The sequence below is a fragment of the Balaenoptera physalus genome, assembly GCF_965194825.1.
Source record: "Balaenoptera physalus genome assembly, chromosome: 13".
Lineage (NCBI taxonomy): Eukaryota > Metazoa > Chordata > Mammalia > Artiodactyla > Balaenopteridae > Balaenoptera > Balaenoptera physalus.
In genome coordinates this window covers 25,771,385-25,798,913 of record NC_138892.1, presented here as the reverse complement: position 1 = coordinate 25,798,913, position 27,529 = coordinate 25,771,385, and the positions used below count along the sequence as shown (strand labels likewise).

Genomic DNA, 27,529 nt, shown 5'->3' with positions numbered 1-27,529 from the left:
GAATCTTCATAAATTAATATACAGCTTTAGGAATATTTTACCTTTATTTTCTTTTTAGGACCATATTAGTCCTTGTCTTTCATTTTTCTCCTGACATTGGAAAGATCTAATTAAAACATAACTTAGTAGGAACATTGTACCAACTTAAAACCTTGATTTACTAAAATCTCAACCTTTAGATCCTTTGTCCAGTGGTAGTTATTTATTGAGAAATGTATTCAGTTTAGTAAGCGAAAAGGGCACTTAAAACCACACAAATAAAGAAAAACAGGAGTACTTCCCATGTTTGGATCTTGTTCTAGTTAATTTTTAGGCTTTTTCATTAGTGAACCAAATTCTCTAACACCCTGCCCCTATACTGGCTTGAATTCATAACATCTTGGGTGGTATTTCAGGAAGTGAGGTTACAGTGACGCTCATAGCAGCTAAGTGCAGAAGTTAAATGTAAGCTGTCTAATACTTGTTTGAACTGAGCCCCACAGTTCTTGAACAGATTGCTTGAATTCCGTGTAAATGATTCGTTTGGAATGTTCCCACGTAATTTCAAAATTGTTATGTAGCAGGGTAAAGCCTTAATTTGTATATGCTTTAGCACAATAAGATTGCCTCTGGGATGCTGTTTAGTTTGTATTTTGTTTAACATTTTTCTCCTAAGAAACCTGACTTCTGTACTAAATCATTTATTATACATTAAAAAGTTGCTCTTTCACATTAGAGCTATAAATGTTATCTTGTGGGATAAACAGTATAGTTTTTAGCTATATGAGCCATGTTTACTATGGTGCTAATGTTCAATAGCTACCTTTGAATAATTTCGCCATTTCCTGTGATGATGTGCAAGTGGCAGATCTCACCAATTCACGCCTGGACATGTTACAGGGTTTGGGCCCTCCAGCTAGCTCTTTTGGGGTTTTGAGTCCATACCTTTCTGATGTGCTTTGGTGGGAGGTATAAAGTATCTTGCTTTCTAAACCCAAGAACTTTCGAATTGAATCAAGAATTTGTAGCTTTGTAAAACCTCTTTAGCAGTAGTGATCTCAAACCAATTATAAGCTTGAAGCTCCCTTCCCAAGTTGGGAGCACTGGCATCACTGCATGCCCCGGAATGGCAAGGGATATGATCTTGTAAATAGGAAAGCTGTTACTTAAAAATTGTATTGTTCACCTACTAGCCATGTATCTCTTGAAACCATTTTGTCATGTTTACAATGATGTACCTTATTGGTAACAAATTATTAGCTTGATGTTTAACAATAGTGCCTTTAGTAAATTATTTTACAACCAAAACACGTTGTTTTTTGTTAGATCAACTTAGCAGAATGTATAAGTCCACAATGAGATGTACTGTAAGAAATGTAAGTTTCTGTTCATTGACTAGGTTTTAGTTTTGTTATTTTAATAGCCGTCATTTTTTTAGATCGGTTTTAGGTTCGTAGCAAAACTGAGCATAAAGTACAGAGTTCCCATGTACCCCCCTTCCTTGACTTCAGACACACAGAGCCCCCCCCCGGTTGGTTTTAGTTTTAAGGATTTAAAAAGTAAAGGGCTAAGTCACTTACTTACTACTTTCTCATATATATTTACATTGAAGTAAGTACTGAAACAAGCAACTATACCATTGTAAACAACATAGCTTTCAGAGTTGTTTTTAACTGTTCCACTAAAATTAGGTACTAAAACGTGTAGCAGTTTAAGTATAAAGTAATCCTTGACATTAAGAAACGCTAGACTCAGGTATCTTGACCACAGTAAATTTTTAATGAGGTATAATAATGTTAACAATTGAGGTAACAACTTGCATAGGTATTTAATAGATGAATGATTTTAAACCTTAGCCATTTAATACTTGAGCTGTAGTTTTGGCATGAATGATTGATTTGTCTGTTCAGTGATAAATTCTCATTGCACTTCATGATCAGCTGCCTCAAATGATTTCAACCTGCAAGCAAAACCCACTTGAGAAAAAAGATAAATGATCTTCCAGTGGTTAAAACACTTAGCTAAGATCTTACCATAGCTCATCTGTAGAGGTTAGTGGATTCTCATATTTCTGAATAAAATTAAATTAGCAGCTGTAGGACTTTAAGCTTGTTAGGGAAGAGCAAAGAGTATTACATACTATATTTTTAATAAAATGCAAGTGTAATTTTTAATTTTAAAAAAGTCAGGGCCCAGTGTTTGAATATCTAAGAGGCTCTTAGTATTCACATAATCCTAGCAAGAGTAACTTAATCCAGGCTTTAGTTATTTAGAAAAATGAGATACTGAATATTTTGCCCAGATGCCAATATCTTCTGTGTCCTATGCAATTTTTTCTCCTCAAGACTTATTTTTATCCCTTTAAACTAAAAATTTCAAGATACAATATAGTACAAAGCTTTAAGAGATCTAATGTTAAATATATAAAATGAACTCATATCCAAGTTGAACTGTACTTGTATTACATCATAATATACTGTTTGTTTGCTACATTCAGTTTTTTAATGACTGCTTTATTAGAATCTGGACAAACCTATTTGCTGCCAGACAAATCATTATTATAAGTCTCGGCCATCATTGTTTTCATGTCCATAGTACTGAAGTCATTTAAACATGCTATTTATAAAGCTGTCATCTTCATATGTATACAGTTTGACTATGCCAAATAAAGAACAATTATTAAAACTTAATAATAAATTTTTGAAAAAAGGAAGTTCCAATAACCAAAATAATGTCTGTTCTGAGCCCTGTAACACACATAGCCTCAGGAATATTAATGAGTGTGATCGATGAGTATTTAGGTGATACCTTGTTATTTCACTTTGTAGTAGTTTAACTCCCTTTAGGAGGCAAAGGTGACTTCAGTATACAAATCTGAAAGAAATGCCCTTTTTTTTTTTGGTAAGACTATTAGTGAAGAAAGTCTAATATTCTGTCTGATAAGAATTTGTATAGAAAATAGCTATAAAAGATAAATAAGAAATGTATAAAATGATGCCACCTGAACTTCTTCAGTAGAAGATTGCACAAATTCATGATCTGAGCCAATTAAGACATAAAAATATAAAAGAGGTAACACCAGTCTGAGGTAAACACTAAAAGTTTAAAACTCCCAAGTACTTGAAAAAAGTTTAGTTACCTGCTGACATTGATACACATATACTTATGCTAACTTCGTCTGTAAAAAAGAGATTTGTTGTAGTTAGATACAAAATGTGTAAACATAGTGTGCACTGATTAGTAAGTAAAAATAAAAACAATGAAGCTTAAAATTAAGTCAGCCCTTTTAAAAAAAGTATATATACAAATCACAAGAAGAAAGCCCCACTGTCTTTGGATCAGCTAAGGATTTCATTACAAGAGGCATCAGCTTCTTCATTGGGATGCTGGCTACCAGACAGGAGTTCTGCAGGCAAGAGTTTAGAATGTCCATTCTCAGTAACTCGCTGGGTATAAAACAAGATATAAGCTTGGGCCTTGCATACTTCATCCATAGTGCACATGCTTAGCTTGGAATCATTGCAGTGTACCCAGAACCCTAGAGTGAAGCACAGAAATACATCTTAATATTTACAAAGGAACTTTAGAAGTTTCTAGTATAAATGAAAACATGGATTTAAAGACAGTTTCAGTGAGAGTTAAGCTGTTTTCAAAGGGAAAATAATTGTCTAGCCAATTTATTTCTTTTAATTAGAAATACAGCTTGGGCAGTATGTATTACTGGAATTATCTACCTTTATCCTAGAAGTAATTTGAAGTTACAGAATCTGACCGATTAGTTCACTTGACACTAGCTTTAATTCCCGGTATAATCTTACCAGTTAATGCTTTGCTGGTAATTATACTGTAGAGCAAATAGTGTACAACTCATGTTAGTGTTAAATTAATTGCCATCATGGGTTATTTGGGCCTTTTGTCCATACCTCTTTTTTCTAAGGTTCATGGAGGCAGTAAGTAAAAGTGAGTTTTATATGTTTGTTAGAACTTGAACTCAAAGTTTGTTCCAAATATCTGTGATCCCCCAGTTCGTTAGATGCTCTGTTCTTTAACGAAAGTAACTGAATTAAACCAGTAAACAGAGGACCTACTCTTGGAAGTGTGCCTTTAGCACTCTCAGACTTTTAATTATTGAGACCATCCTTACTATTTTATCCCTTCAGCCCTTATAAGTCAAAACTACTGCAATCCTGCATAAAATATCCCATTTTCTGCACAAATCCCCCTGTTTTTTATGAACAATACTGCAGAAGCATTCTTCTTGAAAGAAAACAAGAGGTCAAGTGGCTTTGCTTAAGATTACTTAGTGGTCAGTTTAGAAACCCCGAAAGCCTGAACTCTGGCTTCCAAAAGTCTAACCCAAGATAAAATACTTTTTCTCGTCTCTACCTCCTTCGGAATTATAACAGTAGGCAGTGTAGTGTCCTGAGCCAAATCCTTTCCCGTGGTGCATTACTACAGCAGATAAATCATAGATAAAACATTCTGGTCTGAGGGATTTCAGGGATTCCCTGCAGCAATAGGGCTCCATGTTTAAGATTTCTTCAAAGCCAACATGAACACCAATCTTCTCTCGGTTATTACGTCCTGACCACCTACGAACAAATCAGGGTAAAATTATCAACAAAATCAAGGGAAAATAACCACATACGAGGTCCAAACTCATAATAATAGAAGGCCTCAGCATAGAGTACAATCATATATATAATAAATAGTGTAAATAGAAAATCCTTTCAATGCTAAAGTTGGCTATAAATAGAGGAATGTAGGCTTATTTACCAAACAGGTACAGTCAGGTTGTAAAATAAATTATTTGGCTTCTGTAGTTAGATGACAGTATAGGAAGAAAATTAACTTTCAGAAAAACATGGCACTATGGCATTTTCCCCCTTTGAAGAGAAATTCAAGACACCAAAGGGTTTTTAATTCTTTACTGTCTTGTCCATACTTTGAGGAGGATGTCCCAGAACCTAGAGTTTGTTCCTGGGAGACATAACCTGGACCTTTCTTGGCCAGGGGTGGAGAAAAAACAAAACAGGGCACCTCTAATTCCTCAGAACACTTCAGAGCTCTTCATACTAAAAAAGTAAAAACTGTGACCCTTACCTGTGTGTAAATCAGTATAACACCTGTTAGTGACAAAACTCAAAAAATGTCCCTGTACTGTCAGTTTCTCAATCTGTTGGTCATGCTTCCCAGTACGGGATCTATGCATGTAAAGCAATGTTTTCATCTTATGCATAGTATGAATTGGTGCTACAGGGGGAAAATAATGTAATATATGTGAGTTCTTTCAAGAGATTATAATCCAACTTGGGGTGGTATGGTGCAGAGACAAAAGAGAGACAGATGAAAATATAGTATTAAAGTATTGGGGCTTCCCTGGTGGCGCTGGGGTTAAGAATCTGCCTGCCAATGCAGGGGACACGGGTTTGAGCCCTGGTCAGGGCAGATCCCACCTGCCGCGGAGCAACTAAGCCCGTGCACCACAACTACTGAGCCTACGCTCTAGAGCCCGCGAACCACAACTACTGAGCCCATGTGCCACAACTACTGAAGCCCGCGCACCTAGAGCCCGTGCTCCGCAACAAGAGAAGCCACCACAATGAGAAGCCTGTGCACCGCAATGAAGAGTAGTCCCCTCTCGCCACAACTAGAGAAAGCCTGTGCGCAGCAACAAAGACCCAATGCAGCCAAAAATAAATAAAATAAATTTTTTAAAAAAGTATTAAAACATGAGGTTAAGACAGTAGGAGGTAGAGAAGGGAGAGGGGCATATAGACATGTTTTATGAAGGAAAAAAATGTGAAAATGCTTATTAGTATGATGTAAAATGTGGTATGGAACTAAAGGTGAGACTTGCAAATTATGTCATCTGCTGGACTAGAAGTCATATCCCAATCTTTCCCTATTAAATGTATAAAAAAATCCTGTATCCAGTGTACCTTTAATCTTAGTAAAGATGGAAGACCAAGCATGGAAAATAATGGGACTTGCTTAACCTAAGTTCCTGTCATTCTCACTTTATCTCCCTTTTATTTTACCATAAAATTCAAACCTTAAATTATTTAATTATGTTAAATAAATACTTAAAAGTTATCTAATTAGAAAATATTCATTTCTGCCATTTGCAGCAACATGGATGGACCTAGAGATCATCATACTAAGTGAAGTCAGAGAAAGACAAATATATGACATCACTTACATGTGGAATCTAAAATGATACAAATGAACTTATTTACAAAACAGAAACAGACTCACAGACTTTGAAAACAAATTTATTGTTACCAAAGGGGAAAGATACGGGGGGAGGGAGAAATTAGGAGGTTGGAATTAACCTATACACACCACTATATATAAAATAGATAATCAACAAGGACCTACTATATAGCACAGGGAACTCTACTCAATACTCTGTAATAACCTATGTGGGAAAAGAATCTGAAAAACAATAGATATATGTATATGTATAACTGAATCACTTTGCTGTACACCTAAAACTAGCACAACATTGTAAATCAACTATACTCCAATATAAAATAAAAATTAAACAAAAAATATTCATTTCTATCAATAGGTGGGTACCCAGTGGTTTTTTTCTGCTGATAAAATACAGTAAAATGATAAAGAACAAGATAACACTATACCCAAAATTCATAATGGTTTACTTCTGAGAGGGAGAGGGAATAGGACTAGGAGGCACACACATTGGAGCTTCTAAGGTATTAGAAATGTTGTTTCTTATGCTTCTTAAAAGCTCTGGGGCTCCCCTCCCCAATCCCATTCTCCCTTTTATCTTATATACCCTATGTATTGTATACACTGGCAAATACAATAGTACTTTTTGAATAGATGAAGAGAAAGGAAAGAGATAAATGTGGTGGTAAAGGCGGCATAAAAATGGTCTCTGAATCAGAAATATGGCATGAAGCGTCAAAAATGTTTTGGGCAGAAGATGGAAGGGGGTCAAATAGGTTTAAATTAAGGTGAGCTTTAAATGGCAGATTAAAGAGGCAATTATGGAGAACAGGAGGTCCTTCAACAATTTATAGTAGCCAACTAAGTACCAATTTAAGTACCAGAAATTTAAGTCCTTTCAATTCTGTCTTTATGGAATCTTGTATGTTCTCACCTCTCCATGCTCCCTGGCCCTTGCTACCTGGCCCTGAACAATAGTCACCTCCTAACAGTCTTCCTGTTTTCATTCCACTTGATTTTACACACCGTGGCAGGTCTCACCAGACTTTTCACTAAACCTTTTGTTATATACCCTTTCCTTCCTTCATACTTTGTTCAGGTTGCTCTCAGGCTAAAGTGCTCCTCCTCCTGTATACACCCCATTCATTCACTTAATATTTTGGGGCATCTACTATGTACTCAGTTCTAGGCTTTGGAATATAGGAATGAAAAAGACAAGATCCCTGTCATTACTGAGTTTCTGTTCATGGGGAGAGAAATAAGTAAACTATTGCAGATAGTGGTTTTGGCCATGAAGCAAAAATAGGGTAGGTAACGTGACACTGAAGGTTGGGTGGTGCTACTGTTAAATAGGATGGTCAGGGAAGTCCTCTCTAAAGAGATGAAATATGAACTGAGATTTAAATTATACAAAGTCCTCTATGCCATTAGAGAGGCTTTGGGAATGTTTAGATTTTGCCTAACTCCCTCCTCCAAGGTGCTGATAAATCATTTTGTATATAGTTTGTGATACTTGATATTTCTACTTCACCATTATTTCTGTGCATGCCTGATTATAATCTTATTGAGAAAAGAATCCTACCTTATATTCCCCAAAGAATATGAAACAACATCTGGCATTAAAAAGCACTCACATGGTATCTGCTGACCGTACTTTTAACAGCTTAAATAAATAACTTTAGTCAGTTATTTCCATTAACAGTGATTATCTCTGGGAAGTGGGACTGAGAGGAAGAGGTACTTTTAGTTTGGGCTTTTACATTACCTTCTGTAATGTTTGAATTTTTTTTTTTAACATGTATTCCTTTAATTTAAAAAAGAAAGAAACCGGCAACAACTCATATGTACAAGAAACATGATCTCAATAGTTTTCAAATCATAGCACATAAAGTAACTTCTCATTTCTTAAGAGAACAATAAACTCTCAAGTTAACATGGTTATTGGGCTTCCCTGGTGGCGCAGTGGTTAAGAATCCGCCTGCCAGTGCAGGGGACACGGGTTCGAGCCCTGGTCCGGGAAGATCCCACATGCCGCGGAGCAACTAAGCCCGTGTGCCACAACTACTGAGCCTGCACTCTAGAGCCCACGAGCCACAACTACTGAGCCTGTGTGCTGCAACTACTGAAGCCCGCGCGCCTAGAGCCCGTGCTCCGCAGCAAGAGAAGCCACCACAGCGAGAAGCCCACCCACCGCAACGAGGAGTAGCTCCCGCTCACCACAACTAGAGAAATCCCATGCACAGCAACGAAGACCCAACGCATCCAAAAATAAATAAATAAAATAAAATAAAATAAAATAAAACATGGTTATTACAAGGTATGATACCATATGCTTTGATTAACCAACAGATTTGCCAACTAATTTATCTAAATATATTTCTGAAGACTAAAGTTTTTTGCTTTTTTTTTAACTGCTTGGAACTGAACTGCTATACCATTGTTCAAATATTTTCCAAGCATGAAGCAATTGGGTTAAATACTCTCAAGTATAGATGTAAATTTAAAAAATTTTATACCTAAAATATGCTGAATATTAAACACTATAAGCAGAGACTTACAAGGAGAATGATACTAGCAGACCGAAATGCGAGGGGTCTGCTGATCAGCAATGCATTCTGCAAGGGCAGATAATCAAGGATAGTTATTGAACATGGTGTCTATGATTAGGGCTAGAGACAATGACAGAATTTTTTTCCCTTAAAAAAAAAACCACAGAAGTAGATAAGTCATCTAGCCAAGTATTAAAATTTATTCTACTACTAACCTGAATCGTTTGAGATGTAGTCTGAGAACCTGAGGTAGGTGGCAAATCATAAGCTGTTTCTGGGCTTCTGTGAGTACAACTGGTTTTGAGGAAAACCTTCTACGCTTTGCTGTGATATTAAAGACAGAATGAGATGCAAATTTAAGGATATAAGGAAAAGCTGAGTAAACTCAAAATAATTCAGACATGTATTATCAATTAAACATCTACTGCGTTACAGGCATTTTACTGTGCTAGAGATAAAGGCATGGCCTTGCCCTCAAGACACTTAGAATCATGTAAACACACAAAACTTATGAGCTAGTCAAGGTATACAGACATGTAAACAAATAAACACAGTTGACTCTTGAACAACAAAGGCTTGGACTACATGGGTCCACTTACATGCAGATTATTATTTTTTTCAATAAATGTACAGTCGGCCCTCTGCAGGTTTCGCATGCACAGATTCAACCATGGATCGAAATTTACATCCGCAGTTGGTTGAATCTGCTGATGCGAAATCTGCAGATACAGATGACCTACTATGGAACTTGAGCATCGGTAGATTTTGGTATAAAAGTGGGTGCACCTGGAACCAATCCCCCATATATACTGTACATGATTTAATATAATCCTGATAATAAGGCAACAGAATGATACTGTGCTATAATATTTTTAAATAGATTTGGCTATGCCAACTAAGAGGAAAAGTTAAAACTCTCCCTAAACATACTTTAATATACTCTTACCAAAGTCTAATTAAAAAGTTTCATGGTCAGTTCATTTCTTGAGGCTAATCAGGATCCCCAGGGCATGGGACCTTCCTTCCAAGAACACCCATCCCTGCTTCCTGGGGATCCACCCCAGCACTGCCCAAGAAAGCAAGCCTTTACTAGCTCAGCATCTGAGGTCTCCCTCAGTATCTTGCTATTTTAGTACCAAATCTTAAACAAGTGGAACTGAGGATTCTTTTTGTTTACCCCCCTGCTTCTCTAGAGGTCCACCTATGGACCTTGTCCTGGCTGGGCCATTGGCTACCAAAATTTGCTCTTGATGTCCAGGAGCTATTCTTCAACTTGTACAACAACTGTGACTCCAGCCGTAGCAGCAGCTGCTTCTCATGTAGGAAGTAGAATCAGCCCACCATGAGTCTGTCCTCTAACCCATCTCCTCTTGCTACCAGAAGCCTTTCCTCCAGGTCTATGCCCCTGAGATCCAGGTATCGGGCTGCTGCTGAACGTCGAGGACCTACCTTTGGATTGTCATCCAGAAATATATGGTCCAAGTGTAGCTAGAGAAACGATGTTAACTCCTTGAATTATAATTTTAAACATTTGCCATTATGTATTAAATTAAAGCAGCTCTTTTAGGCCCTTATTTGGTGGACCCAGGAGACACACACAAACATGTTATAAAGCCATATTCTGCATTTATTCATATCTTTCTACTCCCAGATTTGGTGATGAAAGCATCTAGGATCATTCACATTTATGTCCAAGAAAAAAAATACTTCACTATACAAATTTGATAAAGGTTTATTTTCTTTTAACCTTATAAATCTTAGGCTCCTATAAATTAACAGATTTTATATTAGGCAGCACACAGAAAACAATGTTAGTATAAGTTGTTCTAGAATACTATCAACTGATGTGCCATTTTTTTAATGCTGGAACAGCCAATGTTTCTTTTATATAACCTTAGAAGTTTAGTATCTAAAGCCCTAGAATCATTTTTTCAGACATGGAGCTTAAGGAGAATATCTGCAAATATAAAGTATAAACACTAAAATGCCATGTACACTTCGACAGAGATAAAGAAACTGGAAAAAGACACAGAAGATCCGATGTGGTTTGATATACCGTTTGCCTGGAGGATGATGCTTCTTTAATTGAAATGGCTATTTCATCCCCCAGTGCTGGGTTCCTAGGCTTGCCTCTATCAGAGAGCTTATCATAGTAGATCTTAATTGTCTGTTTCCTCCATTAGGTATGTGAGCATCTTGAAAGTGTCTTACCTCTATCCACAGCAACTAGAACAATGACTAATATAGAAGAGACGGGCAGTAGATGATTTTTGAATAAATTTTTGTTTTTATGAAGCAAAAGTCCATAGCAGCAGTCCAGCTATATGTCCTATTTCCTATTATATAAGTATGTATACACACACACACACACACAGATATTATCTATATATCAATGTTTTGATATGTAGCAAAGACTCATAAAGCAAACATTTCATTCAGTACTAAATAACATGGTTACCTTTTACTATTCCCCTTTGCTACTTTATTCTGCCCTCACATATTAAATTTAAATTTTATTTTATGAATCCTTTCTATAATTTACTATATGATCAAAAAAATTTTAATGTCATCAATAAGGCAAAACAAACATATAGTTCACAAATGCCAATTAAAAAGTAGAACTATCCAGCCAAGTTTCTTTTGATAAACTAACAGTTTATTTCTATACCTGCTACTAAAGGAATTTATTCCAGCTTCCTTCATTTGTGTTTCTCTTTGCTAACCTTAGAAAAGCAAAGAGAATATACAGCTTCTACTTACAATTACACTGGTCACATACGTAGATTTTTCCTTCTAAAGCTTCGGTTTCTGTGAATTTGGCCAACATTTCAGTAACCAGACATGGCTGGGAAGCAATATCTTTTCCACTGCATTGGTATCTTTCTGGAAATTCCAGTGACAAGTCCCAGAAAGGTTCTATGGTGTTTGATTTGTTGTCACATGCAAGACATGTAACCTGCAAATAAAAATATTAGTTTCTCAGATTACAATCCTTCTGTCAAAATATTTATTCCTTTCACTAGAAGTCACTGCCAGTAAATTAGCTCTTCTTCTGAAAATGTACTACCAGAATTCTGAATAATCTGTTTTATATTATTTTCAGGGAATAATATTTTTCTTCCATAAACCCATTATGCATTGATGGGCTTTAACTACTAGGCATTCGAAAAGCTCCAAGGGCATTAGTCAAGTCTGAATTTAGTAGAAAACCAAACCGTGGACTCAGTTATATACCCATTGTGTGTATATATATGTGTGTGTGTATGTGTGTCTATACATATATAATATATATGATATATATTTATATGCATTTAATTTAATGTGTTTAGATTATTAGACTTGAGGTTCTTTGCCCTTTTTCCTTCCTCATCTTTCACTAATTGATTTTCTCTCCCCAAATCCCTATAACCTTTTAACCATGATACACGTAAAATACTATTAGTATATTTTTATATACAGATTTTAAAATATAGTATATTTTTATATATGGTATATTTAGTATATATTTTGAAGCCCTACCAACTGATAATTTCAAAAGATAGTATATATAACATAAATATACATATAATATAAATATTATACATATAATATAAATACTCCCACTTAAAGCAAACATCACTACATTAAAATCCTCATCAAAATATAGGAACCACACAGAATATGAGGCCTTTCTAACAACTTATGTAGGAAATACAGTAACTGGAAAAGGAAAGAATAATAATTTCAGTAAAGCATTCAGCAGGATTTAATGCCAACAAACACTGCCCGTAACTGAAGACAGACTCTATAGATCTAAAAATCCACACATGATACGAAATATCACTAAACTCTTTCATAAAAGCTATATTCCTGGAACAAACAAAAAAATAAAGAGGCCAATTTTAATGTAGATTTTAGATTTAACACATTGACACAAAGAAAATAATACTCCTGGTGTTTAGTTTGGGGACTCACTAGGACCGTGGTCTGACCTTTTGAGAACAGTTTCATGAATTTGGGGGTGGGGTGGGGCGGGGCATTCCAACCTCTGAATCTCCTGAGATGACCAGTTTCTTAAGTGTTTATTACACATTGAAAGGAAGAAAGCAAAATGCTGGCATAACAATTTTTATTAATTTCAAAATTCATCCATAAAGGAAAAAACAAGTACATAACCACTCTCGTACTATTCAAAATATAAAATGGTAAATTTCTGGAAAGAAATTTGCAGCCAAGTATCAAAAGTCTTAAATTTTGACAAAGTAATTCTACTTCTAGGACTCTGTCCTAAGGAAATCATTAGAAAAACAGTATTAATTGATCGTGACATTATAATGATGGAAAAACTGGAAACAGTTTACAAGTCAACAATATGGAAATGGTTAAATAAATTATGATATATACATATGATGGACACTGAAATGTTGTGAAAAGAATGATCAAATATTTTGATGACTATGAAAAATCCTTACATTATTAAATGAAAAAGTGAAAAAAAGCAGGTAAATTCAACATGACCATACAATTAGGGGGGAAAATATGTATAAATATTCAGAAGAAAAATAAAACCTAGATGGAAATATACCAAAATATTAATAGTTTTATGTGTGCGTTATGTGGAGTTATGGTACTAAGGGATGATTTTTCTTCTGCATAGATTTACTGTACCATATAGATTTTCTATATGGTATATATAATTTTCTTTATAATTGTGTATTTTAACTTTTGCATAAAAAGTTAAAAATGACAGAGAAAGATGGTGGAAAAATAAAATTGCATGCAACACAAGAAGCACAACTCTTATGTGCTAATTGACACAGTGTAGAATCTATACATTTCTGAAATATGAAGGGAAATAAACTTCATAGATATTCCCTAAGAAGAAATACATTTGAAACATTTAAACTACATTCCAGAAAAGTATGCTATAAAAACAACAGGTGGTATCATTACCATGAAAGTTGAACTGAGGAACAGAGGCATGTGTATAGGGGCCTAACTGCCTCAGTTAAAAAACAAACTTTTTTTTTTTTTAACATCTTTATTGGAATATAATTGCTTTACAATGGTGTGTTAGTTTCTGCTTTATAACAAAGTGAATCAGCTATACATATACATATATCCCCATATCTCCTCCCTCTTGCAAATAAACTTTTTAATAGATCTTTATTGAGAATAATTACTTCACAATGCTATGTTACTTTCTGTTGCACAACAAAGCGAATCAGCATATGCATACTGACTTACTTCACTCTGTATGACAGACTCTAGGTCCATCCACTTCACTACAAATAACTCAATTTTGAATAAACTTTTTTTAAAGCTCTATGCTCTGGAAAAGTAGAGAGCCGATGTCTAGTAATAGTCTACCAACAAGTCCACTCATTCTAGAGAATCACTAATTAGATGGAAGATTCTGGTTTTGTGACTTTCACAAGGGAAATTTTTGTGGGTATAATTAAAATAAAGGAAAACCATTTAGGATCTTTCTAGATGAAATCATATTTATTTATCTTAAAATTTCGCTACCTACTTGTTAAAGTTTTCAAACCCTGCCCCCTTAGGTTCTATAGGAAATCCTCCAGGGCTACTCCTTGGTCCCTGAAATTTCTCAAGTGTACACCAAATCCATTCCCAGTACAAAAGTATCTTCAAATCTGTTCCTTGTGGGATTAAACTCTTCTCAATCCCTCAGAGAACGAATGCAATATTATTAACCTAAGAACTCTGTTTCCTGATTCCCTCTCCCCATCAAAAAGCTTTAATACCATAAATGTAAAACTACTTCCAATGATTCATGAAGGAAGCAACTGTAAGGGTGAGCGACTTCTTCATACATTGTAAAAGTGACCAATTTTGACCTGAGAACAGTACTAGCGCTAACATACTAGATATACAGAGAATATGCATTTTTTTAGGCTTCACTTTATGAATTCCCCAAGATGAAAATAAGGTTTTAAAAAAATCCATACCTGACTAAGAAGTTGTCCATGAAAGATGTTATTTACAACATTCAGAACCTGCTTGATAAGTTTCCTTTGAGAAGTGGGGATAAGAGCTGGTAACCTGGTACCAGTTGTCTCTAGTTCATGTTGTATTTTATCCAAAAGCTCACAAAGAAATTCCTGAGCATCTTGTTGGGCATAACCACGAAAAGCAGGAATTAGTCTCCATACTGAGTGTAGCATAGCAAATGGTGAGACCAAGGCCCACTTTCCAGACCACATGACTTGGAACAAAGTATGCAATTCATGACAGAGAGAAATGTATTGTGAACTTGGCTCCCTTGGCTGAATAAGTTCCATCTTTCTACTCTTTGATGCTCCACCGCTTAGTCCTGATGATAAACTTGGATGTCTGGAGCGAACAGAGCATGTTTCTTTTTCTTGGCATTCATTCATTTGATATACTGTATCTGTGATTGGAGGATGCTTATAAGATGATCTTGTTTTATCACTAGCTGTCACAGCTAGCCATTGGTTCAGATCAAGTTTTAAAAAACATTGTCGAAAAATAAGTAAATGACTTAACACTTGAAGAACAGAATTCATATAGCAAGTATTTCCCAAATTTCTCAATCCTGTTACACCAGGAGTTACTATTGGCCTTCGTTTAACAGAGGAGTCACTGGCTTCTTTTAGTCTTACATCTTCTGAGGTAGATACTACTTTATCTTTTGCTGGTGATGCTGAGGTTTGCAGTGGTACTTGAACAGGAGCTATTTCTACTGTGGTGGACTCAGCTAGACCTTGCAAACGTAAACTCTTTCTTGGAGGCATACTTTCCAATTCTGCTTTAACTTGATACTCTAATTCTTGCCGTCTTTTCTTCACTTCTCTTTTTGCTATTTTTTCCTGAAATTGTTCTTGCCTTTTTCTTCCAGTGGGTAACTGTTCAAACCAAGTTCGAAAGATTTTACCCATTAGTATCCTTCTCCTGTGCCAAAGAGCAGTATACATTTGATCTTCATTTTGAAGCAGAGATTGGGTGCCATCATGTAAAAAACAAGAATCATCACTTGTACCCATAGACCGTAAAACCCTTCCACTACGAGTGGTGCAGTGATAATTTTGACTTTTGATTGCACTTAATGTACTTCGTAGTAACTTCAGGTCTCCAATTGCATTATCATTAAGAACATAATCATCACAAAGGTAACAAAAAGCATACATCTCGTTCACCTCCAATGCAACAGGATGACTGCTTTCTTGAAAGTGCTTGAGTGCATGTTCTTCAATATATCTTCCACAGGCCACATGGGAACAGCTAAGGCAAGCCCAAATAGACTCAGTTGTATTGCAGTCCACACAATGCCATTTCTGAGGGTTGAGGATGGAATGGTCTTGAGCAAGCCGCAACTGCCCAATGTGTTTGCACTTATCCATTGTTAGCATTTATTTAGTCTAGCTGAGAAACACATAATCCAAACAAGTCTCTGTTCATAATATTTGAAGCATCTGAAAACTAAGCAGAACAATGTCAATTTTTAATAAAAGAAAAACAAAAAGCCAATATTTTTCTTTTTCACAAGGTATTTTTCCAGGAATTATTTTATTTTTCCAGGAATAATTTTATAAAATTGCTCTCTCTGCTCCCAATATCTGGGCTGCCTGTCATAATACCATAGGCAGTTCTCACTTTTCATTTACTCTAAACTTCACTAATCTTTCATCCACCTTGCTCTGAAAGCACACACACATCACTTTACTTTCTCTGATGGTTCCTTTTAAAAACTTTGTTTTTAATTTTATGCCACCGTCTACTGGTAAAGAATGGGTAGCGATCCCTTTTCACATCCCCTTTTATCCAATAGTCTGAAGGCAGTTTACAAAAATATTCATTTTCTTAAAAATTGGGACTGGCAAGACCCAAATACATCTCATTAGTGTCTATATTCTGAGAGCCCTAAGTGGAGTTACTAAAATATAATCATAGTTAAAAGCATGGGTTTTGAAGTAGAAAAACTTAGGTTTGAATGCTACCTCTGCCACATACTGTTTATATGTCTGATTTGAGCAAATATTCTAACTTCTCTAAACTTCATCTGTAAAACAGGGAAAATCATACCACCTTCACAGAATTGTTAAAGGACTGAGATAACAAAATATCTGGCACATAGTAAATGCTCAGTAAACAATAAATATTTATCTGACACATAGCTATAGTGAACAAATCAATATTACATTCTATTTATTTAAATAATACTAAATAATAATACTAAATATTCTAATTAACTATGATTTAAAATTTGGCTTTCCAGTAGTAAACCAATAATGACCTTTAATTCATGGCTCTGTAATGATAGAGTCTGATTTGATAGACTTGACAGTTTGCCTTAAGGAAAGAGAAAAGCATTCTCTCATTCTGTCTTTGTATTTGAATAGACTCTCAGGAATGTGCAAGGATGTATAAGCAAATTAAGAAAAAAGAGGAAAAATATGAAGTGAGTGGCAATATAATAAACTTCTACATTCTGGCAGGCTAAGCATTATCTGAAATTAGAAGCTTATTCCAAAAAACAAACCCACACACCAAAGAAACTTAACATAATAAAACAAATGTGATTCTGACCCAGAAACTTGTTCCCTTATCAGTTAAAGAAACACACCTGCTACCTGAACCTAAAAAGAGTGAAACGAAATCTAGTTAAAAAGTAGGGAATCACAAAACATTTTATTCATTGATTTAACATAAATTGAACCCAAATTTTAGGTTGCAGGTGGGGACCTAGATACAGAACACTCAGAACATTGTGTGTAGCATGATCAATGCTTTAAATTTTTTAGGACAGCAAGACAATATGAATTTCAATGTTACTTGCAGATGCTGCCTCCAAAGCCCTAAGAAAACTGCAAAGGTAAAGTTGATTTTTGGTTTCTTCCCACCTCGTTTTTGTAAAATCTCCTAGCAATCAGAGATACTCCTGCCCACCACCAATGTCTTAACTTTTAGATACCGGGTTTGCTGAATAAAGATTTAAGACTGCCAGCCCCAGCCCTCACAACTGCACACATTTCACTTCTCTTCCCTCAAAATTTCCTGAGGTTCAAAATCTGGTCAAATATAGTATTTTATTAGAACTAGCATTCAACAATAGCTGCTAATGGCAAAAGTAAGACATCAGTGATTAATATGCTCCATTACCCTAAATCCTTCCAGGTACTGAGGTTAATAATCTTGGAATTATACTTGTCTCCTCTCTTTCTCTCTCCCCACATCAATCCGTTAGGGAGAATGTTTGGCTCTACCTTCAAAATATATCTAGAATCTGATTACTTATTATCTCTACTGCCACCACCCTGGACCAAGCCACAATCAAGTGGATTACCGCAATTAGGCTCCTAAATGGTCTCCCAGCTTTGATCCTTGCTGCCACCGAAAGTTTACTGTCCACACAGCAGCAGCACACTCTGCCTTTAGACCCAGACAATGAGGGCCCAGACCTGACACGTTAGAGGGCCCCTGCCTGGCCCTCATTATGTGGAGTCAGCAGAGTCAAGGGATGTGGAACAAGCATACATCTCAAACTCCCCTTTTAAACTGCTACTTGGGACCTGGAGAATTCCCTGCCCCAGTCATCCTCAAAACCTGCTTCCAGGGCACACGAGCAATAAGAAGCCACTGAAGAATTCTATAAAGGAGAATGACACAATCAGATATGTAGGTTACAGAGGGATCTGAACGGCAGATCTAGAGGAGGGATGAGTAATTAAAGGAGACTCTACTGCTCCAGATATTACAAGGAAATTAAAGCTGTAGCAGTGCTGAAGCAAAGACAGGAGCAGAGGTAGATTAGTGCTGACCAAACACTGGTTGAAAGAACTGACTCAATATGGAGATTAAGTGAAGAATCTAGGGTTCTCTTCTATCTACTTTTACTTAGAAAGGATCATATAAAGAACACAGAGATAATTTAGTTAAACATTTGTTTCTGGCAAGTCATAGACAATAATTATTAGTTCAACCTCTCGTAGAGATGAAGTGGGAAATGCTGTTTATTTATACTCAAGGGAAATTATTTCATTCTAAAATTTTAAAGAGGTGGTATGAGTTGACACCTTGCAGAACATTCAGAAAATAAGGCTCAAAAGAAAAAAAACCTAGAAAGAATATATATACATACACACACACACGTATGTGTATATGTATATATACACATATATATTCATTCATTCATTTTTGGGTTATCTCAGGGTACTAGGACTACAAATTATTTTATTAATCCATATTTTTAAATTCCCCAAAATAAGTTTTAAATAGGAAAGATAGTGCTAGATTATAGACTAGCCTCTTTACTTCCTTCTCCTCTATATCCTGCAAATACATTCCCTTAGTTACAAGGAATTTTCCTATTTCGTTACAGTTGTTACTAAAAAATCTATTTAGATGATGGCAAGGCCCCTGACCTTCAACAGGAAGTGGCCTATAATCAAATAGCATAATTCCATTTGATGCAAAATTGTGAAAAGGGTGAAATGTTGATCAGATGCCATCTCTCTGAGAGGCAATATAGCAGGGAAGAGGTCTCACAGCAAAACCGCCCTAAGGAATCCAAATGCCTGAGTCTAACACTCGGCTGCATTTATTACGTGACATAGACAATTATTTATGTTCCACATACTCAGTTTTCTTATCTGTAAAATAACAGTAGTAATAACATCAATAGGGTTGATGAGGGAATTAGGGAAATTTATATTTGTAAAGCACTTACAACAATTCCTGGCACTTAATAATACGGCCCTTAGTACATCTTACCTGCCAATAATAATAATAATAATAATAACAACAACAACAACAATAGTATTACTACTACTACTATTAATATTATAAATGCTAGCTTCCCTCTAGTTTTATCACTTTTAGCCAGGGGTTCTTCTCAGGCAAATGTGTACTAAGGCAAACTTAGGTACTAACTGATAATTAAGATGTTAGCTGAGGACTAAGGTCAGACCTCTCCCAGGGGTATTTGCATTTTAAAAGGGGATCTTTCAGATAAAATCTTCTAAAAAATCCAAAGAAGTGGAACCAGAATGGTGGAATGACAGATCATGAGATTAATATTTTAGAGTAGGGGGCCCACTTGCTCAGTCTATTTATGAAGGAAACCAGTAGGGGGTGGACGACCAAGCAAAGGGCAGGGAAGAAAGCAGGAGCTAGAGAGCCAGGCTGCTGCCACCAGAGATCTCCAGTTTGCTCTGCTGCCCGGAGCCACAGCTCAGAGACAGTTACTAGAGTACCCCAAAGGGGCCTCGTCACACAAAGATCTACAAGCTTGGAAGAGAAGAAAGGGGGATGGGAGTATTTCTTGACACTTCCTATTTTCCTCTACTGGGTTCAGAGCACTTCTTTTCATTTGCTCATCCACTGCTGAGAAGCTATGTATTAGCTCTGTTTGCCTCCAGCAGATAGGGTAAGTGATTTGGGGCAGTATATTCATTTTATAGAGAGTTAACAAAACATTTTGGCATCCCCCATGTAGATTCTGGTAAAATATTACCTGTATCTATATATAATAGCAATATACAAATAGTCAAGATGTTTTGAATGAAATCTATATATAAAGATTAAAATTACCTATATCATTTTCTCATATTTTTAAAAAGTTTCACACTTTAAATTCCAATTAATAGCTATGAAATGGCTTTTTTTTAAACCAGATATGCTACCTATTTTAAAGACAAATGGATTTATAAATATTCTGAAAGCTTCGCTTTGTCATTCTTCACTGCTTAAAGACAATAAAAATTTTAATTTGTTCAAAGAAAACCATTCAAGCTATTCAAACTTTTCATGCCATATAAATGAACAAGCACCTTTATTTTTACAATTTCCTTCAGCAAATCTCTAAAGTTTACAAAGTAATTGTATTTGACTTGTTGAAACCTAATTATTTTACAGTTAGCATACCATTAAAGCAATTATAAAATAGAAAGCTAAAATGACTAGAAGAGAAATAAAACGTAAGCTCTTATTAGATATGGTATTTATATTCAAAGGTTTATATCACACACAAACATCAAATAAGATTACAGGTAAAATATATAACTTGTTACGGTTCGACAGCACAAAACTGCTTATACTTACCACACAGTGAGGACTCTGTGGAATCTATTTTAATGGCTCTTCAAACCTCTTGTAATGAATCCTCTCTACCAGCAGAGGTTCAATGGTCAGATCTAGATAGCCATCTACCAAGTCTTTATCTTCAGACCTAGCCCTTCTGAACCAGTGCCAGGCACACTTCAACTCAGCTTACCTATACATCTTGCCTTCACAAAATTAGCTTTTCCAATATTCCCTTATTAAAGATACTGTATTATCATTCAAGTACCCAGGCTAGAAATCTTAAACTTTTTTTTTTTTGATTCCTCCCTCCCACCTTTTCCATGCGAACATTCAATTTGTCATATATAGTAAGGTTATCATTCCCCAAGTCTTCATTTCTTTCCATTTCCAGAACTATCATTCTCATTATGGACAAATCACTCTGAAGCACAGCAGTAACCTCCAAACTGGTCTCCCATCATCCGGACTCTCGCTTTCCTTCATAGTACTATCCTGCCAAATTAATCTTCAAGTTTGCTTTGAGCCTTTAACTCTTGTACTTAAAATCCTCTGTTCCTCATAGTCAAGTAAAGCAGTGGATTTCTAACTTCGACTAAGACTCCTTAGAAACTTTACATCAGGTTCCAGTAAATGTGTGTACACATGTAACACACATACCTGGAGCAAAAGTTTCACAAACAATCCTTATAAAAATAATGTATTCTGATATTTCCTATTCTATTTCATTTAAAAAGAAAATGCTGGTCACAAATCACTAAACGGCAGTTTTTCAAATACTGCAATAAAAAAATACTTTACATTTGCCAGTCGTGCTTTCAAAATTCTCCAGATTCCAGCCTATCTTCTTCGCCTCATCTTATTACCCCTCTGTCATGAGCACTCCAGCCAAAAGGAGTAATCTCCAGTTCATTTCCTGAACTCATCTTCCTCATTCCCTCACTTCCACCTTTAAAAAATTTTATCTATCCTCCAAGGCCCAACTCCTTCATAAAGTATTTCTAGTTAAGAAAATCTTCTTCTCTCCTAACTTTCTAAAAGCCTTGAGTTGTGCCAAATGTGAATCCTTGGGTTTATCTGTGTGCACATCCTTACTCTGCCAACTCTCTGCTGGGTAGGTTCCCTGTGGTAAGGGAGGGACTACTTCTCAAACACCTTTTATCTCCTTAATAAGAAAAGGTAAGGGCTTTATGAAGATCCTCTAGGTTCTATAGCCATACTGTTTCAGGCTACCAAATTCTTGGCACAGTCAGTCAACTAGTATTAACTGCAGGCCCACTTCAGTTTTCTTTGTGGCTTTTAAATCAGTGGTTAAGAATAGAAAGTCATCGATCACCAGTGACCAAAACTGCCTCCTCCTCTTAACCAAGTGACCGTTTTGCCCAGCTAAGGCAGTTTCCTGATAGTTTGTGATGTCATTATCCTACTTCCTCTGTTATTAACCAAAGCCTACCATGTGTCTTGTCCCATCCTACATGCTTCCAGATGCCCAAAATAGATCTTACACAAAAGCAAACTGAGAAATACTTCCCCAACCCTAACTGGGGTATTTTAAATTTTGGTATGACATGTAGTGACCCTTTAAATAAATATTTGTGGTCCAAATATAAGTATTACTAAAAGCTATAAGAATCACTGAAAAATTAGAAGGGTAACTAATTTTTTACTTCAAAAATGAACATTCCACTATAAATTTTTAGTTATCTTTAACATAATGATCTTTCTCAGTTGACCACTCACTTTCCACCTCAGTTTCTTTAGAAGACACTTAGAAAGGAAGCATAGAAACTACAAGAGGTTAGGTACCAAAGATCAGTTATATGAAAGTAATTTAGATTTTCTAATCAGTGCAATTAGTAGCATAGTTTTCAGATTTTTCTCATTAAAAATGTTTTATGGAAGTCTAGAAGTTACCATGAAAAACAAACACACAAAAATAGCCAAACTAAATTACTATTTTAAAAAGTGACATAAAATGAGGGAAATAGTTAATATACATTTCTAGAAAGAGTACTTTAAAATCTGAATAGTCACTAATATAACATCATCATGCTCTATTAAGAAACTTCCCTCTTTCATAGTTCATACTTAGTCAAATAATCATCATATAAGATTTACATTTCAGATAATGCCTAGTGTGTCTTATAGGCACAGTTTTTACAACTATCAAAGGATTGTTTAAAACTCTTGTAAGACCACATGATAAATCCAAACTCCTTAACATGGTATGTAAGAGTTTTCAAATTGTGGCACAATATGTACTTTTCTACCCTTATCTATGACCAGCCATTTCCCACACATCTTTTGTTAAAATGTTTTTATATACCAATGACCACATGGTGAATAAGTTTAATTTTTTAAACATTTCATAACTGGGATATGAGCTATTGTTTCATAGGAAATGGGTATGCGCATTTTATATAAATACTTATATAAATTATATTCTTATTGAAGAAAAAAACATGTACCACTGGGTATAAAGTAGAATATTTAAATAAAATTGTCACAGTAACCATCTTTATCTCATTAAAGAAAATTCTCTCGAGACTTCCCAAGAGGGATGGCATATGTTGAATCTTTATTTAACAAAGATAATTTTTGTAACAAAACTTATTTTTCTTTTAACAGTACCAAATAACCTAACAGATCCTCTAGAAGCTATTAAAAGTAGGAAGATTTGTTATTTTCCATGATAAAAGATAGGAGGAAATGGCAATTTCAATAGGAAGTAGGCCTTAGGAATTACTAACCACCACAATCTTTACATGCATTTGGATAAGAATGAAAATAACTATCCACAGTAATTAGGGCAAACCTTACCCACTCCTTATAAGTAGTTTTCAATTTTCCATTTATTTCACGGAACCACCATAGTACCCTGTTCTCTTAAGAGATGTTTATAAAATGTCAAGGGTCAAGCATAGTGCCTGGTACATATAAAGGGATTCAATATTTTTGAATGAATAAATTATTGAATGAATAAACACAATGGGCTCTCAAACTCTCTCTGCTCCGTCTTAGGTATGCTATTATGCCCATTATGTGTTTTGGCACCTCTCCTTGTCAATCATGATGTATTTCCTTTCCTTTATCCTTAGAAAGGCTCTGGTTATTCTTTCTTCCTCTAGAGATCTAGAATCTATAATTACCCAGATCTTGCTTGAAACTCATTAAACAATAAAGGATACTCTTTCCCTGGGCCTTCTTCAGGTCTCTAGCATGCCTCTCCTGAGGCACAGAGATTGTATCTAGTTGACCATCTAAGAAAAAGCTCCTGAAAAGCAAGTTCTGCTGCCAGATTATTTGACTTCCTCACCCACCACAACTTTCAAGTATTTCATTCACAGGCAATTTTGTTCCAGAATATTTATCATTACATCAACCTATTGCAGCTAACTTCATAACAATAGGGGAAACATTCATAAAAAGATTGAGCATTCTACCATGGGTCTAGTAAATTGAGCTCAAATACTTTGTGTAAGATGGCCAGACTATTATTCTAGTACATATATGACTTGGCCTAACAAGTATCTTCTTGGACTATAAATTAGTTTTCTATGGCATGTAAAACTCCATTAAAAATGAATTTCTTATAATAAAGTTTTTATGATGTCTGAAAGTGCTATGAAAAATCAATTGTACTTCTTATAGTAAGCTTTGTCAGAAGCCAGTATTGGTAGAATCCTTTTATATTTTAGTTACTTGTCACCTGTTTGGGCTGTGCCTAATGGCAAAATTGTCCCCATTACTGAATTCAGGAAATGATTGGGCATACATTCCCTATCTTGATTAGACTCCTAAGCCCATGCTCTCAGCCTCTCTCTAATCTCCCTCAACCAGACAACTCCATTAGAATCTGGCAATGTTCCTTCTGGCTAACATTGCCAGGAAGGAGAAAAACTTCAAAGCACGTTTTTTTCTGCTACCAAGATGCCAAAATGTTGCCTTTCCCTGTACTTCTGTACGATCCAAAAACCCAATTGAGCGAACATTTACAGAGGTTTTCCCTCCATGTTAAGCAGTAAGTCAGGTGCTAGGGTTACAAATAAAATACAATCAGACTCTGCCCTCAAACAATCCAACAAGCAGAAAATCCTCTTATGTACCACCAATGCTATAACACTCAGTAAGATTCAAGTGTGTAGAGGAAAAGTTCGGTAGAGGTATATATGATACCTTATTTCTTTCTTTTTGGAGTGCAAGAAAAAAACTATGTGAAAAAGGGGGGTAAAGAGAATTGGGTAGAAACAATATACTTCAAACATTTAACCCAAATCTTCAACGGATTTCCCATTTTAAATATTCCAAAAAGTTTATCATTGTAAATTACACTAAATGCGGATTCACCAATCACTTAAATTTTTTAAGCTTAAAAAAAAATGTGGGGGCTTCCCTGGTGGCGCAGTGGTTGAGAATCTGCCTGCCAATGCAGGGGACGCGGGTTCGAGCCCTGGTCTGGGAAGATCCCACATGCCGCGGAGCAACTGGACCCGTGAGCCACAATTACTGAGCCTGCGCGTCTGGAGCCTGTGCTCCGCAACAAGAGAGGCCGCGATAGTGAGAGGCCCGCGCACCGTGATGAAGAGTGGCCCCCGCTTGCCACAACTAGAGAAAGCCCTCGCACAGAAATGAAGACCCAACACAGCCATACATATATACATACATACATAAATAAAAAGAATGTAAGCAGACAAGAATAGCATTAAAAAATAAAAAATAAAAAAAATGTGGGACATTAATATTTTCAACGAAAAATAAGACTTATGCACAATCAAACCAGTCAAAACGCTGCAACTTTCTACAATGTATGTATTGAACTCTGTTCAATATCAGAATGTGTCTAAATTTCAATATGAATAGTCTACAATGACAAATACTGGATTGAAAAATCTGCTACTCATTGCAAAATTAATGGCTAGGACACAAAAAGCTAGAGAAATGGCAGTGCCGGGGAGAGAGGCTAAATGAGACAAAATGTATTAAATCTCTTTCAAATGGCCTGAGACGCTAAATTAAGGATAAAAAGATTAGGGTTCCAAGAATACAAAGTGTTCATCTCTTTTAAGACAACTGAGTACTGAATCTCACTGTGATTATGAAATATTCTATAAACATGTGCTTAACTTATGCTTGGCTTTCCGAATTTGATCACAGTGAACAGCCAGTTCTTTTTCCTTGTTTACACCTAAAGCTGGTTTTAAAGACAACTCAAAATGGAATTCCAGGGCCAACATTACCACCCCCCTACTTTTACCCCACAGGCAGCTACTTAACAGATAATAAGGAATTCAAGTGCAGGGCCTGAAAGTCGTATTTCTATGCTAATTTCACAACCCCGTTACTCGCAGGATCTGACAATTAAGGCTTAAAAATGGGGAGCAGGGGTTTGAGGATAAAGCGGCTCTCTCAAGACTTGCTTATTTTTTAACTTCCAAAATTAAAACTGCAAGAAATTATCCGGTTACCAGTAGAATTTACAACAGCTCAAACTTGAAGTTGAAACAATTACCATGTTTCACTTTCTTTTTTATTGCGGGGGTGGGAGAGAGGGCGAGTCCTACTATTTCGTAAACTTGAGCAGTCATTTTCTTCTCCCTATGCTGACACATTTCTTTATGCCCCCCAAATAAGTTTAGCCTATTAGCATTCCTTCCCCGAAGGCCAGCGGGAATGGTTTAGAAAGCTGGTATTCAAAAATCCCAAGTGTCTCTAAGTGGCAGCAGGTGCTGGCAGTGCCGCGACCCGATCAATGGAGGGAAGGCAAGACATTCCTTCTAAATGGAGGACTAGAACCGCCCTTCCAAAGCATCCCAGGGGCGCTTCGGGCATCACTTGGCGGCACTCAGAGCCAGGAGGATGATGCGGTTTTATCTCGACAGTGCCAGCTCCACAGAGCGCCCCAGCCCGCATCAGATACGCGATCAGATTCGCGATTACATCTCCTCCACGCTCCGGCACGCGGGTCGGGGCACAACTCCCCCTCTGCATCCCCTCAAGTCCCCCAATCTTGCCCCTTCTCCCAACTCGTCCCCCGCCCCCAGCCGAGCGCAGGGTGGCAACGCGGTGACCCTGGCCACAGGGGACGCCGCTCCTGGCAGCATCTCCGGGGACTCATGAGGTGCCGGCACCGGCCAGGGCATCGCTCGACCCACCTTAACTTCCCAGAGGCGCCAATTCTAAATTCGCCAGACCCGCCGCCGCTGCCGCCGCCTCCTCCTCCACGCGCCCCTAGGCTCGCTCCCCTCAGTCCGTCGGCAGCCCCCTCTCCCTCCCTCAGGACCCCTGCGCCCTGCGCGGCGGGAAAACGCCGCTAAGTGCCTCCCGGCCCTGGGGGCTCCCGTCGGATCTCTGCTCCAGCAGGGAGCCTCGCTCAGCCAACCGCCGCAGTCGCGCGCGCCTCTCACGCACACTCACCAGCCCGAGCCGGAGCGGCCATCTTAGCGCTCGTCTCCCGCGCCCCCCTTCCCCGCTCCCCGGTGCCGCGGCGACAGCAGCAGCAGCAGCAGCAGCAGCGGCGGCGGCCCGGTCGGGCGGCTACGTCAGCGGTGACGCCGCGGCCGACCCCGCCTCCCTCCCCCACCGCCCTCCCCTCCCAAGCCTTCGGAGGGCCCAAGGGGGCGGGCCGCGCTGCGTGGCGACTGCGGACCCGTGGGTTGCCGTTCTGAGGGGGAAACCCGCGCCCGGGCTCCGACTGGGTGTCAGGGGATGGACGTCCCCCGGCGCCGCCTGTGGCTCTGCGCGGGCAGTAGAAGCTCCTCCGGGGC

The 27,529-nt window shown here is 37.1% G+C and overlaps 1 protein-coding gene across 4 annotated transcripts; it reads right to left on the bottom strand.

Annotated features, from left to right (window-relative positions):
* Nucleotides 1-104: 104 nt before the first annotated feature.
* USP44 (ubiquitin specific peptidase 44) lies at nt 105-27,284 on the bottom strand. Of its 4 annotated transcripts, none has more exons than XM_082418803.1 (6): nt 27,180-27,284; nt 14,675-16,166; nt 11,484-11,679; nt 8,939-9,047; nt 4,366-4,571; nt 105-3,517 (listed from the first exon to the last, which is right to left on the bottom strand). In XM_082418803.1, the coding sequence occupies exons 2-6, from the start codon at nt 16,094-16,096 to the stop codon at nt 3,318-3,320; spliced, it is 2,133 nt and encodes a 710-aa protein (XP_082274929.1). In that variant the 5' UTR covers nt 16,097-16,166; nt 27,180-27,284; the 3' UTR covers nt 105-3,317. The 4 variants fall into 4 exon arrangements, with proteins under 4 accessions (XP_082274929.1, XP_082274931.1, XP_082274930.1 ...); XM_082418805.1 differs by lacking the exon at nt 27,180-27,284 and adding an exon at nt 26,918-27,067; XM_082418804.1 differs by lacking the exon at nt 27,180-27,284 and adding an exon at nt 26,275-26,745.
* Between the last annotated feature and the right edge of the window lie 245 nt (nt 27,285-27,529).

Coding starts and splice junctions, on each gene's coding strand:
- USP44 (XM_082418803.1), bottom strand. CDS start 16,096: ATGCTAACAATGGATAAGTGCAAACACATTGGGCAGTTGCGGCTTGCT. Junction 9,048..11,483: donor CGTATGTGACCAGTGTAATT/GTAAGTAGAAGC, acceptor TTAATATCACAG/CAAAGCGTAGAAGGTTTTCC. Junction 4,572..8,938: donor CTACATCTCAAACGATTCAG/GTTAGTAGTAGA, acceptor ATTTGTTCGTAG/GTGGTCAGGACGTAATAACC.